Here is an 18,303-nt window from a genome sequence, read left to right as displayed (position 1 = left end):
TGTCTTATGACATTTAAGGGGATTATAGAATGTATTTGTTCAGGTATATGTGAACTGTGAATTGTGTACTGAGATACCAGAGAAATAGCAGTGAAGAAGACAGTGTCTTATGGACTAAATGCTAGTGAAAGAGACATCCCACAAGATGGGATTACATTTAGGGTTTTGACCATAACCACCGTGTGTGTGTGTGTGTGTGTGTGTGTGTGTGTGTGTGTGTGTGTGTGTGTGTGTATACATGCGTGCCTGTGTTACTATTTCACATTTTGAATCAATTAAAAGTTAGCTATAAGATAGTAGATACTGGGGCTGGAGAGATGGCTCAGAGATTAAGAGCACTGGCTGTTCTTCCGAGGTCCTGAGTTCAATTCCCAGCAACCACATGATGGTCACAACCATCTGTAATGAAATCTGGTGCCCTCTTCTGGCATGCAGAGATGCAGGCAGAACACTATATGCATAATAAATAAATATTAGAAAAAAAAAGAAAAAAGTAATACCATTTTTATAGTTAGCTGAATTAAAGTCCTTATGAGTCAAGAACAAAACAAAGTGGCGGGAGGGAGGGAGCTGGAGAGATGGCTCAGCGGTTAAGAGCACTGGCCATTCTTCCAGAGGACCTGGGTTCAATTCCCAGCACCCACATGGTAGCTCACAACTATCTGTAACTCCAGTTCCAGGGGATCCGACACCCTCACACAGACACACAGGCAGGCAAAACACTAATGCACATGACATAAGAACAGACAAAGTTAAAAAACAACAAGAGCAGCAGAAAACAAAGTCAGTTTGTCCTTTCCTGCTGTTGCTCCTCACAGATGATACATACAGTAAAGTTATAATTTTTAACTTCCCATAGCTTTTATGAGGAGTTCCTTTCTGCAAACTGGTTCCTGTTAGAAATCTTTTCCCAGCACTTAGGAGGCAGAGGCATGAGGATCCGTTCCAGGCCAGCCTGGTCTACAGAGGGAGTTCCTGGACAGCCAGGGCTACAGAGAGACCCTGTCTTGAAAAACAAAACAGAACAACAAAAAGATAAAATTCCTTTAAAATTGTAAGGAAAACAATTGGTGCGAGTGTCAGGTGATGTTGTGTTGTTCTTTTTCTTGTTAGCTGAGCTGTCAGAGAACAGTCAGAGCCTTCCATTAGCCTATCACTTTTTGTGCTTTGAGATATAAAATCCAAACAAGGAATTCTCAGTCTCAGATTTCTCATAGAGCTCTTACCCAGTGCTGGTATTTGGGACACTGGAGTGTTTTGTTTTTTCATGAGCATTGGTAACAGCATATAAAGGAAAGTTGCAGTCTTCTGGTTGCTCCTTAGCCTGCTCCTAGTTGCTCATTAGCTTGGCATGGTCTCGAAACAAAGCTTCCAGGGCTTCGTTGGCCCTCTTTTGTCTCTTTATTAAGAGATTTCATTCCTTATAGCTATTGGAAGGATACTCATAGTCTGCTAAGTAACGTGTTGGATCTTGAACCAAATTAGGACATCAACAAGATGTTTAGGGCTCTGATGTCATTGATGTGTTCGTTCTCTCTCTCTCTCTCTCTCTCTCTCTCTCTCTCTCTCTCTCTCTCTCTCTCTCTCTCTCTGCATACCTTTTAATTTATCTGTTCAACTGGAGGCAGAGCTAAAGGGAAGTAGTGAAAGTTCAGTCCATCAAAGGAGAATAGATAGATCCTGAGAGAAAATACTCATAAACGGGGCTTGGGGATTTTCATCAAAGGGAAAGGACTTGCCTTTTTTCCTTGGCATTCCTTTGCTAGAGCATATACTTAGTTCTTTTATTTCTTTAATTTTTTTTTTCTTTTAATTACAAGGAATCCATAGCGATTCTTAACTAGGCATGCTCACCAGAAACACCTTTTCAGTTACATAAGCTTCTAATCCAGCTCTAGAGATACGGATGTAGTAGACCTGGGGCTCAGCTACAAGCATATCTGTCTGCCTTTCTTTGTAACTGACTCTGTGACACAGGCAGATATAGGGCCCACAGCCCCTAGCAGCTGTACCAGAGGCCAGAGCGGTCCTAGGGACCCGGGGGAAGACACTGCCCACCACCTGCCAAACCCCTTTAAACCTGTCCAACAACCCTAGACTGCATCTACCCCTGGGCCCCATATCCAGGCCTTTTTTTTTTTAAAGACCACACTGCTTAGGAATCATTGGCTGATTGCAGTTTATTCTGGCACTGTGATCTCACCTCCTGTCTTTCTCCTGGTGTTCCTTTTATTCTGCATTTCCATGTCAACAGGTAACTGACTAGTGTGTCTTTGTCCTTCTGTCTGTCTTTTTAGCTGCTGATGTGTGGGACTGGAGACATCAGTGTAGCTGACTTCAAAGCCCATGCTGTAGTGGTTGATGGCTCCTGGCATTTCAGAGAAAAGGTAATGGGCTAAACTTTCTACAGTTGGATTGGTATCATCTTGTGAGGAAAGGTTTTAGAAGAAAAAATTAGAGAAGTCAAAGAAGTTGACATGTTGACCTGCACAAAGGTGATTCATGTGGGGAAAACAGGTGGTTATCCAGGCTGAAAGGAGCCTGGGTCCCTAAACTGTTACATTGACTGCCACTGGGGCAGTAAATGGGAAATGCAAGTAAACAGAGCCAAGCAATCAATTGGTGATTGCTCATCTGACCCTGTGACAATGTAAATTCTTACAGAGGTAGTTATTCATGCCTCATAGAACTGTAAATGGGAGCATGTGCCTACCCAGAGTATCCTGTTCCTTCCGTAAGGATCAGCTCCTTAGGATCAAATGCTGCATACCCTGTGTGACTAGAGCCTTGTCCTTCCTGCCAGGTCATGAGGTGGTTTTGGACTGTGGTTTCCAGTCTGACCCAGGAGGAATTGGCTCGGCTACTTCAGTTCACAACAGGCTCCTCTCAGCTTCCGCCTGGAGGCTTTGCTGCCCTCTGTCCCTCATTTCAGATTATCGCTGCTCCGACCCACAGCACTCTTCCTACTGCACACACATGGTAGGTGTCTGGCTGCCCAAAGCATCCCTGGTGGGAGAGTCTCTTTCTAGCCCTTGCTCATGTTTCTTGTAGTGTGAATTAATCATTTTCCTCCTTGTTCTTCCAGTTTTAACCAACTGTGCCTCCCTACATATGACTCATATGAAGAGGTACACAGGATGCTGCAGCTGGCCATCAGTGAGGGTTGCGAGGGCTTTGGCATGCTCTGACCGCTCCTCTGTCACCTGCTTGGCTCATACTCTCTAGAGCATCTGGACACATGTTACCAAGCATAACCACTGACCTTAACACACATACCCATTAGCCAGGAGAGACTGCATGCTCCCGTGTGTCTGGAGTATTCTGCCATCTACAAGCATTGTTCTTACCTCACCCGCTCTGTGTCCACATTTACCACAGGCCATTTGGGCACGTGGTACCTATCTGAACACCACTCAGTCATGAGAAAAGGACCATGCTGCTGTCATTTCATTTGGTCCTTTGAAGATCTCTGTAGCTGGATCTGCCTCAGTGTCTGGGAGAGATGGATGACATGGAGGACTCAATTCTGTTGGAAAGCTGGCATGCTGAGACCCTTAAGCAATGCCTTGTTCCAGCACCCTCTGCTCTTTGGAAATCCCTTCTTGATCTCACTACTTGACCAGACTGGTACATGATCCCTTCTCCTGGACAACCCATCACCTCTTCTCATCAGTAGCCAGGAGAAGCACAGATAGAAAGTGGCCGGCACAGGCCATAGCACTGATGGGGACTGATGGTACTGCAGGTCTCTGTGGTGACAACTGGAGAAGACACTCCTGGGGGGCATTTTTGAAGATGATCATCACTCCATAAAGACTGTGCTAAGCTTTCTCCTGAGCTTGAGCCGGTGAGAAAAGTGGTGAGAAGAATGTAAAGGTGGCTGTGCTGTGGCCTCCCGTGCTGGCTGCACTTCTCTCGGGGACGGCTTGAAGACTACTGATGCTTTTCTCTGAGCTTGCTGTTTGCACTGACGGACGGCGCGGCATGACCACTGATCTCCAGTTTATGTGGTCTGTTAAGAGCTGTCTTTAACACTCCGCTGGAAGAATTTTGGGAGCAAAGGACTGGGACAGTAAACATAGGTTGCCAACTCTTCGGTGGTGGTCTCTGGTAGCACTGAGGCAGAAGAACTGTCATCACAGGTCCTGGGTCAGGCCACTGGGGATAGACATGGTGGCGATCCAGCAGCAGTCAATACCTAGCAGTTCCAGGTACTTGGTTTCATCAGTTTCAGGATGGGGAATCAGGAGGGAGGAAGCTATATTGGGTTCACCATTATGTGTGATCGAAGAGGACTTGTCAGTCTCTTGGAAGATGATAACATCTCTTTTCATTAGTGTTTGAAGGAAAACACCATAAGGCTCAAGATCACATGGACTTCCCAGTTTCTGTCTTTAATTAGGCTTTGCTACAAGCTCCCATTTCTGATGGGGTACTCACTCAGAATATTACAAGCCATCTTTATTGCCAAAACCAGCAGGTACACAGAATCCCGAGGCAAGGCAGTTCTTACGACTTGGCCTCCTGGAAGTATGTCTGAGCTCTCCTGTTCCCAGGGATCATGAGAAACAAGCCCTCCTGAGCTGCTAGAATTCCTACCTGACCTCCTTTGCAGTCATTATTTGTCCTTTGTTGGCGTGGGCGCTGACCTCACTTCTTGGGGTTTAGGACCTGGCATCAGGGCCTCTACACCCCAGGACCCTCCATGCCACATGGTCACTGCTCTCCTCAGGGACCAGGACAAGGTGCTGCTGCTTGCCCACACTTTCCCCATGGAACGTGTCCAAGCTGGTTTAGCCATCCCCCTGCTGCCTCTCAGGCCTCCTCTGGGGCTTCCACCTGGGGTACATGGGCTGGCTTGGCTCTTTGGGGCAATTGTTCCTGTCCTGGATTCTGTAATCCCAGCTCCAGCACCCCTCTAGAGATTACCAGGGGGGTTGAGTTTATATTCTTGGCTAGACCTATCATTTTAGGCTCTAGTTATAGCACTTTTTCAGTCTCCTAGGCACCAGAGTCTCTAACAACAACAACCCTTTAGTACTGTGTGGTTTTCTATTCCAGTGTACTCTCTCCTGACTATTCAGAAGCAGTTTTGCTCTCTTTTGCAGTTTCTTTTACCTTTTTTTTCTAATACTGCTTTGGCACTAGCCAGTGTGGGGAAGACATATAGAATGTTGGAGAGATTAAAAAAAAAAAAAAAGATGTGTTATTTCTTGGGCAATTTTCTATTCCTAGTCCTTATTTAGCCAGTTCTTCTGTTAATGCTTTGTGACATAGGCCCTTGGGAGGCTAGCTGCTCCCCTGGCTTTTGGCTTTTCACTGTCCTTGAAGGAGACAAGTCATGAAATGAAAACCAAGAGGATGTCGGTGTGGTTCTAGAAAGTTGGCAGAGACCGAACTCTGCTGCACATTGTCAGGCCCGGTCTGGACGTCTGCAGCTGGAGATGTAAATATTTTGTACAGTAAATAAAACACCTACAGGAAGCGAGCACTGAGTGACTGTTTGAGAGGGAGCGGGGAGCAGAACTTAAATGGAAGATGGGGAGGAAAATGTTCAGAGAGGCTTCTCTCTGTTACTGGTGACCCCCCTGGAAGCGGGAGCAGTCTGCTGTGGAGAGTGTGTGCACTTGGAACCCTGGCTATAGATACCAACCCAGTGGGGAAGGGTTTGTGCTCAGGGCCTGAGGAGAAAGCTACTTTGATATGACCAAAGGAAATCTATTATAATCTTTAAACATTAATTTGTTGTTTTCTGTATCAGAAAGTCAGTAGTGGGGGCTAGGCTGGGCAACGGTGGTGCATGATTTTAATCCATGCACTCGGGAGGCAGAGGCAGGTGGATTTCTGTGAGTTTGAGGCCAGCCTGGGCTACAGATCGAGATCCAGGACAGGCACCAAAGCTGCACAGAGAAACCCCGTCTCAAAGAAAAAAATGGGGGTGGGGGAGGGTGGGTAGAGAGATGGCTCAGTGGTTAGGGATGTTTGCTGCTGTTACAGGAACCTGGCTTTGGTTCCTGGCGCCTACGCTGGGCAGCTTATAACCACCTGTAGCTCCAGTTCCTGGGGATCCAGGGACCCAGGATGTCTGTAGGCATCTGCACAAACATGGTGCACAGGCACATACATTTAAAAAAAAAATCTTAACAGTTAAAGCAAGGTGGGTGTGGTAGTTCATGCCTGTAGTCCCAGCTACTTGGGTGGCTGGGCTAGGAGGATCGCTTGAGCCCAGGAGTTTGAGAACAGCCTAAGTAACACAGTGAGACCTTGCCTCATAAAACAAAAACCCTTTCAATGTCAAACAACAACAAAGCCCCCAAAAAAATAGTGGAAGAGGAAGTATACAGGGCTAAGTCACCCACCCTCCAGAGGTAAACACTGTTAACACTGACAGCCTTCCGATTTTCGTAGAGTTACATATTTAGCTGCCACCATCCTCCTTGTGCTATTTTCATTGGGTCTTCACAGCTGGTGTTAAGAATTCTCTGAGACCATCTTGGTCCCATGAGAGTCCAGCCCAGACTCCTGGTGCTGAACCTGATTAATCGTATGTTCTGAGACTGCTATGTTGGATACTCCTTGGCATTTATGACCTGTTTGTGGCCTGATCTGACATGACCGTAATTCTCTGTGACAGTCAGTGGGACATTATCAAGTAGCATATAAGTGTGGTATTAATGACTCAGCAGTCGGTTATCTCCAAACGTGTCAACTGCGCTGGTATTTCTGACTCGGTAGCCTTTTTTTTTTTTTTTTTTTTTTTTTTTAATTTGAGACAGGCTGGCCTAGAATTCACAGGTTCTCCTGCCTCTCCCTCCTGAATGCTAGGAATAAAGGTGTGTGCCGCTATGCTTGGCTCCAGAACTCTGTCTGAGCATGGGTATGTTTCTTTTCGGAACCCAAACTTGGCATTTTTGGTTTATCTCCTGAAGATTAGTTTAGACATAGAATCCAGACATCAGGCCACCAGGGCTTCCTGCCTGCCTCACACTTACTTGGTACTGGGTGTGACAGATGAACACTTTATACCTTGGTTTACCTATTAGTCACTGTGATCTGGGTTGATGAAGAGAAGGCCCTACTCCAGGTTGGAGAGAATTTAAGAGGTGCAAGCGAATAGTGGTCATAGCTTTAAAATCTGCATGGAGAAACTTTTGTAGAACTGTGAGCTAATAATGTGGGAGAAGAGGGTGCCAAGTTTCAAGTGAGTCCTGCCTGAGGAACACGAGACACCCCTGAGGATGTAACCGAGGGGGGCGGGCGGGTCCTAGAATTATTTTTATCTCTACATTGGTGGAAAATCCTTAGTCACGTGCAAAAGGGAAGATTACAGTGAGGTCAGACACAGTACTCTGTTTATCTCTGGTGACTGCAGAGAAAGACTCATTTGAGTAAATCTCCTGTCTATACTTTATATGAAACAGCACCAGTTGGTAAAGGCCACATTCCTGGAGCACGCTTCACTGAAGAGCATACAATTTCAAGAGTACCAGAATAAGGGAGACACCCCCTGCCCCAACACACCAGCAACACCATGAATCTACTGAAGCTATAAGCATGGCCGGTCTTTGTGAGGGGTTCCTGTACCTTTAGGCTGGCAACATCGTTGTCTTCACCTGCACTGTTGGTTTGTCTGAGGTGGAGTCTGAGGCTTTCTCTGCTTTACAGGCCGAGTGTTCCCTCTCTCCAGAACTCCCACTCGGAGAAAGCTGCCAAGACATTCCTCTGCCCATTAGCGGAGTCGGGGAGATCAGGATTTGCAAGCCAGCTGGAGAAGGTTGATGGCTCTCCGGCTGTTTTGAAGGCAAAACGTGTTATTGTGTAAGAAGAGTATGTGTCGTCCTTTTCGGGTCTCCGAAATCCTAGGCCGAGTGCTCTCAAGTTGCCCTTTAACTTCTGTTAAAGACTCTCCACTTGGAATCTGGTGTCTCCCATCGCCGGGTTCGTGGTCCCCCTTCCCCTCTAGTTCTGTGCAGATCTGTATCTCAGCAAACGTTCCTTTGTAGATGGGACACCACAGAGAGCTTGAGACCCTGGGTAGGAGACGGCCCATGCCTCTGAGAGCCTCACAGTGTTGTGCCCTTTTCCTGAGGCTCAGGTACACACACTTGGGGCCACATGTCTCCATGTTTCACATTCTGCTTTATTTCCACAGGGATGGGGGCTGCTGCTTTTTATGTGTTTGGAGACCACATCATACAGTTACAGCTGCAAGTGAAATGTCTAACTCCTTTAACAAAGGGAAATTACTCTCCCTGCTGACTTTCAGAGAAGAAAGAACTCTTGTAAAGATGGGCTCAAACAGACCCAAGGGGCGAGTTCTCGTTGAACCATAAGTAGTCTCCGGCCTCACAGATCCTGCACCGGGCTGGGGAAGGGAACTCCGTGATCTTAGGGCCAGTTCTCTCTTAACCTGCTCTCCCAGACACAGAAGACCTGGGTATTGACTTTGGCAGCAGGGAACTGGCCCGTTGCCTGCAGCTCAGTGAATGAAATTAAAATCTTGGATGAATGGGGAAAGGGAGTATTTTCAACATTAATAGCAATCAAACAGATTTGTGCTTGCTTAGAATAATTGGGATGGCAGAGGAAAGACAGAGCCATTTCCAATGAGCCCCAAAGCACGAAGAAGTGAATCAACACTACAAAGAGCCATGACATTGGTTTGTGGCCACCATGGGTGGAAACATTGAACTTCACTCGTTTTCCCTTAGTCTTAGTCAAACCCAGGAGACAAGTCCTGAGTTCCCTGCTATGTGCTGTGACCAATCTTATTCCTCTCTGGGGGCTGGACAGAGCTCATGGTTGATTCCCTCAACAGCTAGACAGGTGCTCGTTTGAACTCGGCCTTAAGAATACCAGCTCACTGTGCTCCCTGTCCTAAAAGGGATTTCTTCAAAACCTTGTCCATGATAGTACCAACATGTTTCCTCAGCCCTAGCAATGGATTTGAAACTGTGTTCTATAGAGGGTACTCTGTCTTGCTCAAGGTGATGGACATATTTAATGAATCCAGGAAGGCTCATGTGCCCCTCTGGGGACTTGGTGGGAGGGGTCGGGTAGCAGCCATCCATCTGCAGACTCTACAATGGTTCTCATCTATTTCTGCCCCAGAACCTTGAAAATTCTATTGTCTTGGCATCTCAGTTAAGTCTTCCAGACAGCCTCTCACACGAGGAACAAGCACAAATCTTTCTTGTCAGAGCATATCCTAAGCTTTGGTTTAAAAAATGTCACTGTGGATTAGCTATAGGGGGAAAAAAGGAAGCAGAACTCCAGCCCTGACTTTTGAGGTGAGGCTGCGCTCTGGGGCTTGGTGGAGTGAGAACAGGGGGCCAAGATAGTGGTTGGCACAAGGACATGGAGAACTCTGGGGGCAGAGCCAGAGCCTCTGAGGACTGAGGCCCAGGAAAGCCTGGCACAGGGAATAGCTGGGTATTTAACCAGGAACACTCACTCATTTTCCCTCAGCCTTGGCAGCAGGTCAGAGCAAGCCGTTCTAGAAGGGTCCACATCCTTCCTATTGTCCCCACCCCGACTTCACTCATCATCCCAAACATCTGCTTCAAATTTGAGCCCTTGCCTCCCTGCCCGATTGCATACTACTAAACCATGAGGAGTGAGGGTGAAGGCATGTCCGCAGGTGTTGGGTAAGGGAGGAGAGAAGGAAGGTTCTGGGTGAATGAAGCTGCCCTGAGTTCTCTTTCAGATGGTAGAGCGGAATTGGAAGTTTGTGGGGAGGTTTTTGTTTTTGTTTTCAATGCACCTATGCCTCCAGAATCTAGCCAGTAACTTGTTTCACTTCTGGGGAAAGGGAATTGGGACTAGCTGGGGGCAGGAATTGGGACTAGCTGGGGGCAGGAATTGGGACTAGCTGGGGAAGACTGGGCTACGGCAGGAACTAGTTTTCAGAAGCAGCGCAGCCAGTCCAGTGGGAGCCCGCTGAGGTGGTTAGTGCCCACAGCAAGCAGTGAGGTGCTAATGGGGGCATTAAACACCTCTCCCCGGCTGGCTGGCTCACACGCTCAAACAGACACAAGGGAGTCGCAGCAGTGAGACTAGCCTGCAGCTGGGTCCCGGGAGGCAAGCAGCCAGAGAAGCTGTCCATCACAGCATCCTCAAAGGTTTCTCCACCACTTGCCCCCATCTCAGTCCGTTGCTAAGTAGCAGGAGATAACCTAAAGGAATCATTTCAGAACTGGTATAATAATAGGTGACATTTAATGTGTGTTTATGCCACACAGACCCTGTTCTTAACATTTGACCTGTATTAACTCTGTTCATCTTCACAATGTTTATAAGGTGTGTTTAGTATTTCCGTTTTACAGGAGACTGAGGCACGAAGGAGTAATCTGTCCAAGGTTACATGCCTATTAGATGAATCTTAGTGTCAGCTTGGTTCCAACACCTCACCTCACACAAGCTCATATGAGGTGGCTTGGGGGCAGAGAGCCGAGTCCAGAGGATCCCTGCAAGGGAGCGGCCACAGTGCTTGCTGTTCATCCTCTGAGCAGGGCAGGAGACTGAGTGGGCCTCTGATTCCTGGGTCCCTAGGGAGCCAGCCTGGTGGGCATGTCCCCAGCCAGTCCTGCCACCCTGCATCCCTGAGACAGCTACTGCCCATTCATGGCAGTGCTTGCATATTCTACTGCTCCTTCCAGGGCTTCGGCATCCCTCCCTCTCTCAATCCCCAAATGTTTGGGGAAGAGCCTTAGACCAGTGTCCAGCTCCAGGCCCTTGTGAGAAAGGAAGAAAAGCAAAAGGCCAAGGGCTGGCCAAGCCGTGGGCTGCGGCTTCAAAGCTAAGGGGGGAAGCCAAGTCCATCACTTGGCTGGAAATGTGGGCGCCTCCATGACATACCAGCTCACCCTGGCAATCCTCTCTCCGTCTCACTGAGAACAAACCATATGGGCAATGACAGGCCACAGGCCTTTTCCAGTCTTAGAACTTACCTTAGAACTGTGCCAGAGCCGTTTTTATGTTGAAGCAGACTCTTTCCACTAAGAGACAAGACGTGCCAGAGAGTGGTCTGGGAGGCCTGTCTGATGGGCCCCCTGATCCTGGGACAGCACCCCTGCATGCATGGCCGGGTATGGTGAATGTCTGAACACGCTCAACTCATGACTTCCACTATGCACCTCCTCGAGCAATGTTCCTCACCTGGGACTGTCCGTCCTCAACCTCCAAACCCAGGTTGTGTCAGAGGATATGAAGGGTTAGAGAATCCATGAAAAGGAGTGTCTTGACATTTCTTTTTAAAAAGGTAGGTACAGCTGGTGTGGTGGCTCATGCCCAGAATGCCAGCCAGCATTTGGGAGGCCAGGGCAGCTTGGGCTACAGAGTGAATTCTAGGTCAGCCTGAACTCCATAGTAAGTCTCTATCTCAACCCAAAAGGGATGGGGTAGGCATTATATTTTTCTTAGTACTTATGTGTGTGGTGCACACATGTGTGTGCATGTGGAGGTCAGAGGTCAACATCAGCCCTCTTCTTCCACTGCTCTCCATCTGATTCTTTGAGACAAGGTCTCTCATTGGACTTGGAGATCAGCATTTTGGCTAGACGGGCTGACCAGTGAGCCTCCAAGATCTGTTCCCTTCTCTCCAGCAGTGGAATTATAAACAGACACTGGTGCATTCAACTTTCTGGGGAAGGCAGGAATCCACATTCGGTCCTTATTCTCAAGCAGCAAGCACTCTGCCTGCTGAGCCGTCTCCCCAGCCTCCTATATTACTTTTTGTGGTGTTAAGGATCAAACCCAGAGTCTTGAAATTCCCAGCGAGTGTTCCACTAGTGAGTTACACTGTGGCCCCTGTCCTCTTTAAAAAATTGCTTACAATGGTAAGCCAATACCCACAGCTTTCTTAGACTGTGTTGAATTTTAATTGAGGATAAAGAACCACAATTACATGGATGGCTGAGTCTCTCACTTACCTAGAAAAGAGCGACTCTAACATGTACTACAATGTACAGTGCAGAGGGAGCCTGAAATGCAGGTGACGTAATGGTGGTGAGAAACGTTCTGTAACCCGCACAAGCATCTCTGGGCGCTAGCATTGCTCTCCCACTTCTGGTTTCTCTTGGGCTCCAGCCCCGGCCTGTCCTAGACAGAGCTAATTGCTCTTGTCCTTCTCTTCCATTCAGCAAAGATAAACCTGGAATGGTTTTAGAAGAAGAAACTTTGGAAAAGGAAGTGTCGGAAGTGGGGGGGTCACCTAAAACAAAAACATGCAAAAGAAGAGGTACCCACTTGGGCTTGTGGGTGCCAGGTACCTCCTGCCATTAAGACCAATGTCAGAAGCCCAGTTCGCTGTTAACTGTAACCATGGTGACCAGTTCCAGTTCTTCTTCAGCATCACCTGAATATGCTCTAGGGTCCTCCTGCCACAACTGAGGAGCACCAAGGAAAGAAGATCCCTGAACAGAACAGCCATACTTCTTTCTTACATTTGGGATGTGCCTAAAACCCTCAGACCTTAAAACACTGTGTGTCCAAAATGCACAATAACTCCAAGAACCAGAGGCCAATTTCCTAGGAAGCTTTTGAGGCTTATGTTCAGGGCTCCTTGCTCATGCAAGCTGCTCCCAAAGTCAGAATTTTTTCAAGGTCATATATACATTATATACATATATAATTTGGTTTTTGTTTTTGTTTTGAAACAAGGTTTCTCTGTTTGGCCCCAGGCTGTCCCTAGAACTCACTGTATAGACCAGGTTGGCCTCAAACTCACACATGTCCACCTGCCTCTGCCTCCCAGGTGCTGGGATTAAAGGCATGCACCACCGCTGCTCAGCAAGGTTATATATTTTACATTATTTGCTAATATTTGAAAAAAGAATTGAGGTTCTCAGATTCCACTTTAATTCTACTCTGCCCTGCCTTCCTCTGTGTCAGGTGGTGATGGGTGGCTCTGACATTTAGAGACTGAAGGAATCTGAGTTAGGCATGTTTTTTGTTTTTTTTCCCTCTTTCCACCTTTATTCAGGTTCTAGGGATCAAACTCGGTTCACCCAGCTTGTACAGTAAGTGCCTCTACCCACTGAACCATCTCACTGGCCTTTGATTTGCTTTCTCTACCAGGTGTGTCCAACCTTTAACACCATAATGTAACATGGTTATCTAGAAGGATCACATGTAAGAAGCGGGCAAGCTAGTTACAAAATATATAAATCTCAAAGTTTAAGTAAGCTTATGGACTTCCATTCGACTGTATTCCTAACTTTCCTTGGCTGCAGGCTACAGGCTGGACATTAGGCATGTTTTTAAATGGGCCTGCTATAATGTATCCATCCGACACTGGTTATATCCGACACTGGAATAATAACAAATGAGAAGAGAAACAAGGACTGAAATGTAAGGAAGTAGAATAAAGTCTGACAAAGTCTTCCAAACATCAGGTGATCGAAACATAGTAAGATTTTAGGTTGCCTCAAGCTTCTATAATTTTGAAAGTCATCTTTATGGTGAGAGAATCAGAGAAATTAGTTAAGAAAGAATATTTGGAACAAGGAAAAAACGTTAACAAGTCACAGTTTAAAGGCTGGAAAATGCCATAAACATCACAAAGACCAGGAAAAAAAAATATCCAGACCAGCCTCTGCATCTGGCACTTGTCAACTGCTTCTGCCTCATGTGGAAAAGGAGAACTAAGTTCAGCATGGCCTTGGGGTGTCCAGCACCAGAAGGAGGTGGCGGTTGTCGGGTATGAATGTTATACTACCCTTTGGTATCCTGTGCCGGTCCCTGGAGGGAGGACACAGAATCCAGAGGCCAATAGCTCCGACAGTTTCCTGAATTGAGGGCAGAGAGGTATCTGCCAGGGCCATGCTGTCACCTTCTATGGCCTTTGCCTGCACAGGAAGCAGAGATGTCCATGGAGTGAGATGGCCAGTGTGTTGTGACTGATTCCATACAGCCTTGGGAGAACTGGCCTTGGCCATAGGACAGCTCTACAGGAAGAAGGGGCCGCATAGCTTAGGAAACACATCCTAAGGTTTCCTTAGGATTTCCCAGTGTCCTGAATTGTGTTCCCCAGGCGAAGATTTAGAAACAAGAGTTTGTGTGAAAGTGACAGTTTCTTAGGAATCTTCCCAGGGGTGGAGTGGGAGGAGAAGGAGGTCAGACAAGGGTACAGTGTCAGCCAACGAGCTGTGGAGGGGACACGGCTCTGTCTGCAGGGAGTTCTGGAGACTAGGCATTCATCCCTTACTCCCAGAGTCCCTGGGGGCCACCTGTTGGGGCTCAGGGAAGTAAGCTGCCAGGCACCTACCTGCCTTCTATGCAGGTCACGCAAGCAGAATCAAACAGCCAAAGGCAGGCCGCCAACTAAGATGCAGGGCCGGCTCTTGGGAGTGAACTGCATATCCTGCAATACCATGGGGATCTGGGGACAGGTTAGCAGAGAACTCGGCCTCTGCCATCTGCCGTCGCTTGAACTAATGATTTTTAGCTGTGTCCTGTGACTACTTCCCACTCTACTGGGTAAAGAAACTGAATCTCAGAGGTGGCTGCTGTGACCTCTTTGAGGTCCCCTCAGCGGCAGGGGCTCTCCCAGACCTCCCCTGACTGTGATGCAGGTGTCGGCACCTGCCCATCTTCTTCATGAGCAGAGAGATGGGCTTGCTGGTTTACCTGCCACTCAAAACCATGGCCTAGCAGAGTGTGAGATACCTGTGTAATGGAGGCTCAGTGCAGGAAGGATTCCAGAGCCAAGCTTAGGTGCCACACTGAGATCAAGCTCCTGAGACTACATCTTATGATGTAGTACAGCCCAGTCCTGGGGACCATGAAGTGCCCATGGGTCCTGGAGCAAATGCTTGCTGGAGAAAAGAACTCTTGAGCAGAGTCTTGGGGAGTGCGAGGGAGAGACCCCAGCTGTGTTCTGACAGCCTCCTCACTCACACCCACAGAAGCCTCTGTGAAATGTCCCTCTACACGGTTTCAGTCTTCTGGGAATGGCAACATCCTATTTTTAGACGATTTTCAATATGTCTCTCAAGTTCTTCTCAAAAGTTGAGTAGCACTCAAGAGTTCAAAATCAAACTTTGAGATGACTGGTGGCCCCTGGAATGTGCTAGAAATGGTCCTGAGATCTTGTCTGAGAACCCAAGAGGGCTTGCAGAACATAAAGAAAAACAAGACAACTGAATGTGGAGCCCAGTATCAATTGGATAAAGTATGTATGCTGTGTACACGCCAAGGAACGAGCACGTGTGCCTTTGGAGGCTGGCTGGGGCCTTGCAGGGGCGGAAAGGGAAGGATTGCTTAGCAGTGCAGCGGGGTATACAAAATACGCTTCTTCCTGTCCTGCCTGCCCTTCACCTGGGCCTGTGCCCTTGGGAAATAGTGACCACAATACCCAGCTGTGCTACCTCTCTGTAATGCTGGAAAGGATTGGGCCCAAGCCAGGACGGGGAGAGCAGTGTCCCACGGAGCAGAGCGGGAACCGAAGGATGGAGAGCTGGGAGAGTGCCGGGACTCCTGCAGGCTTAGGAGCTCCAGGCTGGTTGCCACCTGCCCTCCCCAACTCAGACTAAATATCCAGCCCTGAGGGTAAGTGAGAAATTCTTGGCTGCAGCCCGCCCAGGCCTAGCTGGCTTGAAACGGCTTCCTTCAGGGAACTGGGGTTGCTGTCGGCCCTTGGCAGGTTCTTCCTGTTCCTCACCCCAGGGATTCAAGCTGATTGGCAGATTTATCCAAGCATGGAGGGTAGGGGCAGAAGCCTTGGGAAGCAGCCAGGACCAAGGAGGGGGAGGCAAAGACTTGGGGGACAGACAGAATGTCTGAGGGAGAGACAGGGTAAGAGAGGCAAGTGACATAAAGAGACAGGGTAAGGGGGTGGGGACAGAGGAGAGGGCAGGGAGAGCAGACATGTCTTCTAAGGATGCAAGGAAAGGAAGGTTTCGTCCTGAGTGGGAGAGCGAGAAGGCGGGGGTGACAGCTGGGGCTCCCACAGTGTCTAGGCACAGCCATGCCCATCAGCATTCTACAGCAGAGGGCCTGCATCCCAAAAGGTGGGCCTAAGGCGCTGGAGCAGGCCTTGCAACATCCCCACATCTGCTTCCCATCTGCATCCGCTCTCGGTGGAGTTGTATCCCAGGCCTTCCTGCCAGAGCACAATCCATTCAAAACAAAACGTGGCTTTTCATTTGTAGCTGCAAATCCATGCAGTCACCCGAAGCTCTCTTGGGTTGTTTGAGGTCTCATCGGCTCCAGGCAGTGCCAGGGTAGAACCAGGCATGGGACTCGGTGGCACAGAGAGAAGGAAAATCTTTGGGGGGGGGGGGGGGACAGAGTCCCCGTGGCCCTGACCTGCAAGGGACTTGGAGCCCTTGCTGGGAGGCACCTCAAGTTCACTGGACCTCCCAGATCCTGCCTGAGAGGCTATATGTAGTATGTTGGTGACTCAGCCGCCTTGTCCTTCTTCCATCTAGGGAGCGCGATATGAGAGAAAGCAGAGCCCTCATGTGCCACGACTAGTCAAAGCATGATGCACAGTGTCCTTGAGAAATGGCACTTGTGTTATAAACAAGGAATGAGTACAGAGCTAGCCTCGGTGGTTTTTTTTTTGTTTGTTTGGTTTGGTTTGGTTTGGTTTGGTTTGGTTTGGTTTTTAATGGAAACACCAAGTTGAGGGACCTGGGGTACTTGTGGCGCTCCTGACATTCTGTCAGGATAGCTGCCCCATCCTGTTACCAATCTCTTTTCTCTGCTCCTTCCCTGGGCTGTTTCATCTTCTGCTGCTCTACCGGAGTCCTGTTACTACCTTCGTCTCTATCTGCTCATTTATCCGCTCACTTCACCGTTTACACAACCGCTCATTATTCAGCCATCATTTCCTCATTGTTTACTGGGTACCATGTCCAAAGAGGCAAGACTTACAATCAAAGAAGTTGAAAAACAGCACAAGAAATGTCAACAACCAGTGTATGAGGAAGTGATTTGGACACTAAATGTTTTAGCCCTGGGAGAGGGAGGTGGGAATATTCCTAGAGGATAAAGGAATTTGGTTTCCCCTGGTCTGCCCTTAGGAGATAGCTTTCTAACTGGGCACAGAGGTGGGAGGGCTCAAACATCCTTGAATCTGCCCAGGCCTGGTTACAGAAACAGGAAATGAGGTAACGGTACAGGGGAACCTTCTAGAATGGGAGCCTTCTGTGGTTGAGGGCAGCATTCTCCTGCTGGCTGACTGAGAGCAGGCATGGTCCCTGAAGAAGAGAGAGAAGGCAAGGCCACCCGAGGCCAAACTGGGGGCTGGGAATTCATTCTGAGTAGCCTGGGAGGAAGTGGCTTGGGCAGAGCAGCTTGGGAAAGGGCAAGGCAAGCCAGAGAGAAGTCAAAGGTGGTCTGTGAAATATAGTGTGTGTGTGTGTGTGTGTGTGTGTGTGTGTGTGTGTGTGGTATGTGTGTGTGGGGTGTGTGTGTGTGGGGTGTGGTGTGCATTTGTGACCAAGGCATAGAACTATGAAGCACTGGGAACAGTAACTGCTCAAGTATCAGTTTCCTAAGGTTGAAGTGAGCTCAGGACTCAGGCATAAGCAGCAGAAGGGAATTTATTGGCTTGTATAACTGAAAAGCAGACCATAGGACAATGTCAGGCCTCATTTCACAGTTGGCTGGTCTTGAATTCCAATCCTCCTGCCTCTGCCTCCTGATTGCTAATATTACAGGCACAGGAAAAAAATACTACCATGCCCTTTTGCAGACATATTCTTGACTTAGAGGCTTGGGCAAGAGCAGCAGGACTCTTCTCTTCACTCTGGCTCCACAATAATGATGTTGGCTTTGGTCTTCAGGCTAAGCTCATAGGCTCCTTACCATAAGGAACCAGGAAGCAAGTCTTGCTGATGCTGATTGGGTCATGTGTCCTTGCCGTAGCATAATGCAGTGCTCTGATTGGCTAAAGCTTGAATTAAATGGTTGACAAAATCGCTGTTATTCTATCTCGCTCCTCCCTCTGCTGTCTTAAAAAAAAGTAGCCAGGCACGGTGGCACACGCCTTTAATCCCAGTACTCGGGAGGCAGAGGCAGCCAGACCTCTGTGAGTTTGAGGCCAACCTGATCTACATAGGGAGTTCCAGAACAGTCAGGGTGTGGGAGCTCAGCTGGGAGACTGGCTCCCACATTTTACAACAGGGTCCTCTTGAGGAGTGAGGGATAAGAGATTTAGATAGAAGGATAGAGGGGAGAGAGACAGAAACACAGGAGAGCCTCGGGAGGGCCTGGATCATGAGGTGGAGCAAAAGACCTCCCCCTAGCTCAGCCAAGTGTAGTCCCTTCCTGTGGGAGCCTGTTTTCAGGTTCCTC

The 18,303-nt window shown here is 48.3% G+C and overlaps 1 protein-coding gene across 5 annotated transcripts in view; it reads left to right on the top strand.

Moving 5' to 3' along the window:
- Arel1 (apoptosis resistant E3 ubiquitin protein ligase 1) overlaps positions 1-4,093 on the top strand; it is a 50,608-nt gene extending 46,515 nt beyond the window's left edge. For all 5 annotated transcript variants that reach the window (XM_059279752.1, XM_059279751.1, XM_059279750.1 and 2 more), the window contains 3 exons: positions 2,298-2,387; positions 2,804-2,979; positions 3,086-4,093. In XM_059279752.1, the coding sequence (XP_059135735.1) occupies positions 2,298-2,387; positions 2,804-2,979; positions 3,086-3,188 (369 nt within the window). In that variant the 3' untranslated portion in view covers positions 3,189-4,093. The remainder of the gene's footprint in view (positions 1-2,297; positions 2,388-2,803; positions 2,980-3,085) is intronic.
- Positions 4,094-18,303: the final 14,210 nt, after the last annotated feature.

Source organism: Peromyscus eremicus, chromosome 14 (genome assembly GCF_949786415.1).
Source record: "Peromyscus eremicus chromosome 14, PerEre_H2_v1, whole genome shotgun sequence".
Taxonomy (NCBI): domain Eukaryota; kingdom Metazoa; phylum Chordata; class Mammalia; order Rodentia; family Cricetidae; genus Peromyscus; species Peromyscus eremicus.
The sequence above is the reverse complement of the archived record's forward strand: the minus strand, read 5'-3'. Positions and strand labels throughout refer to the sequence as shown.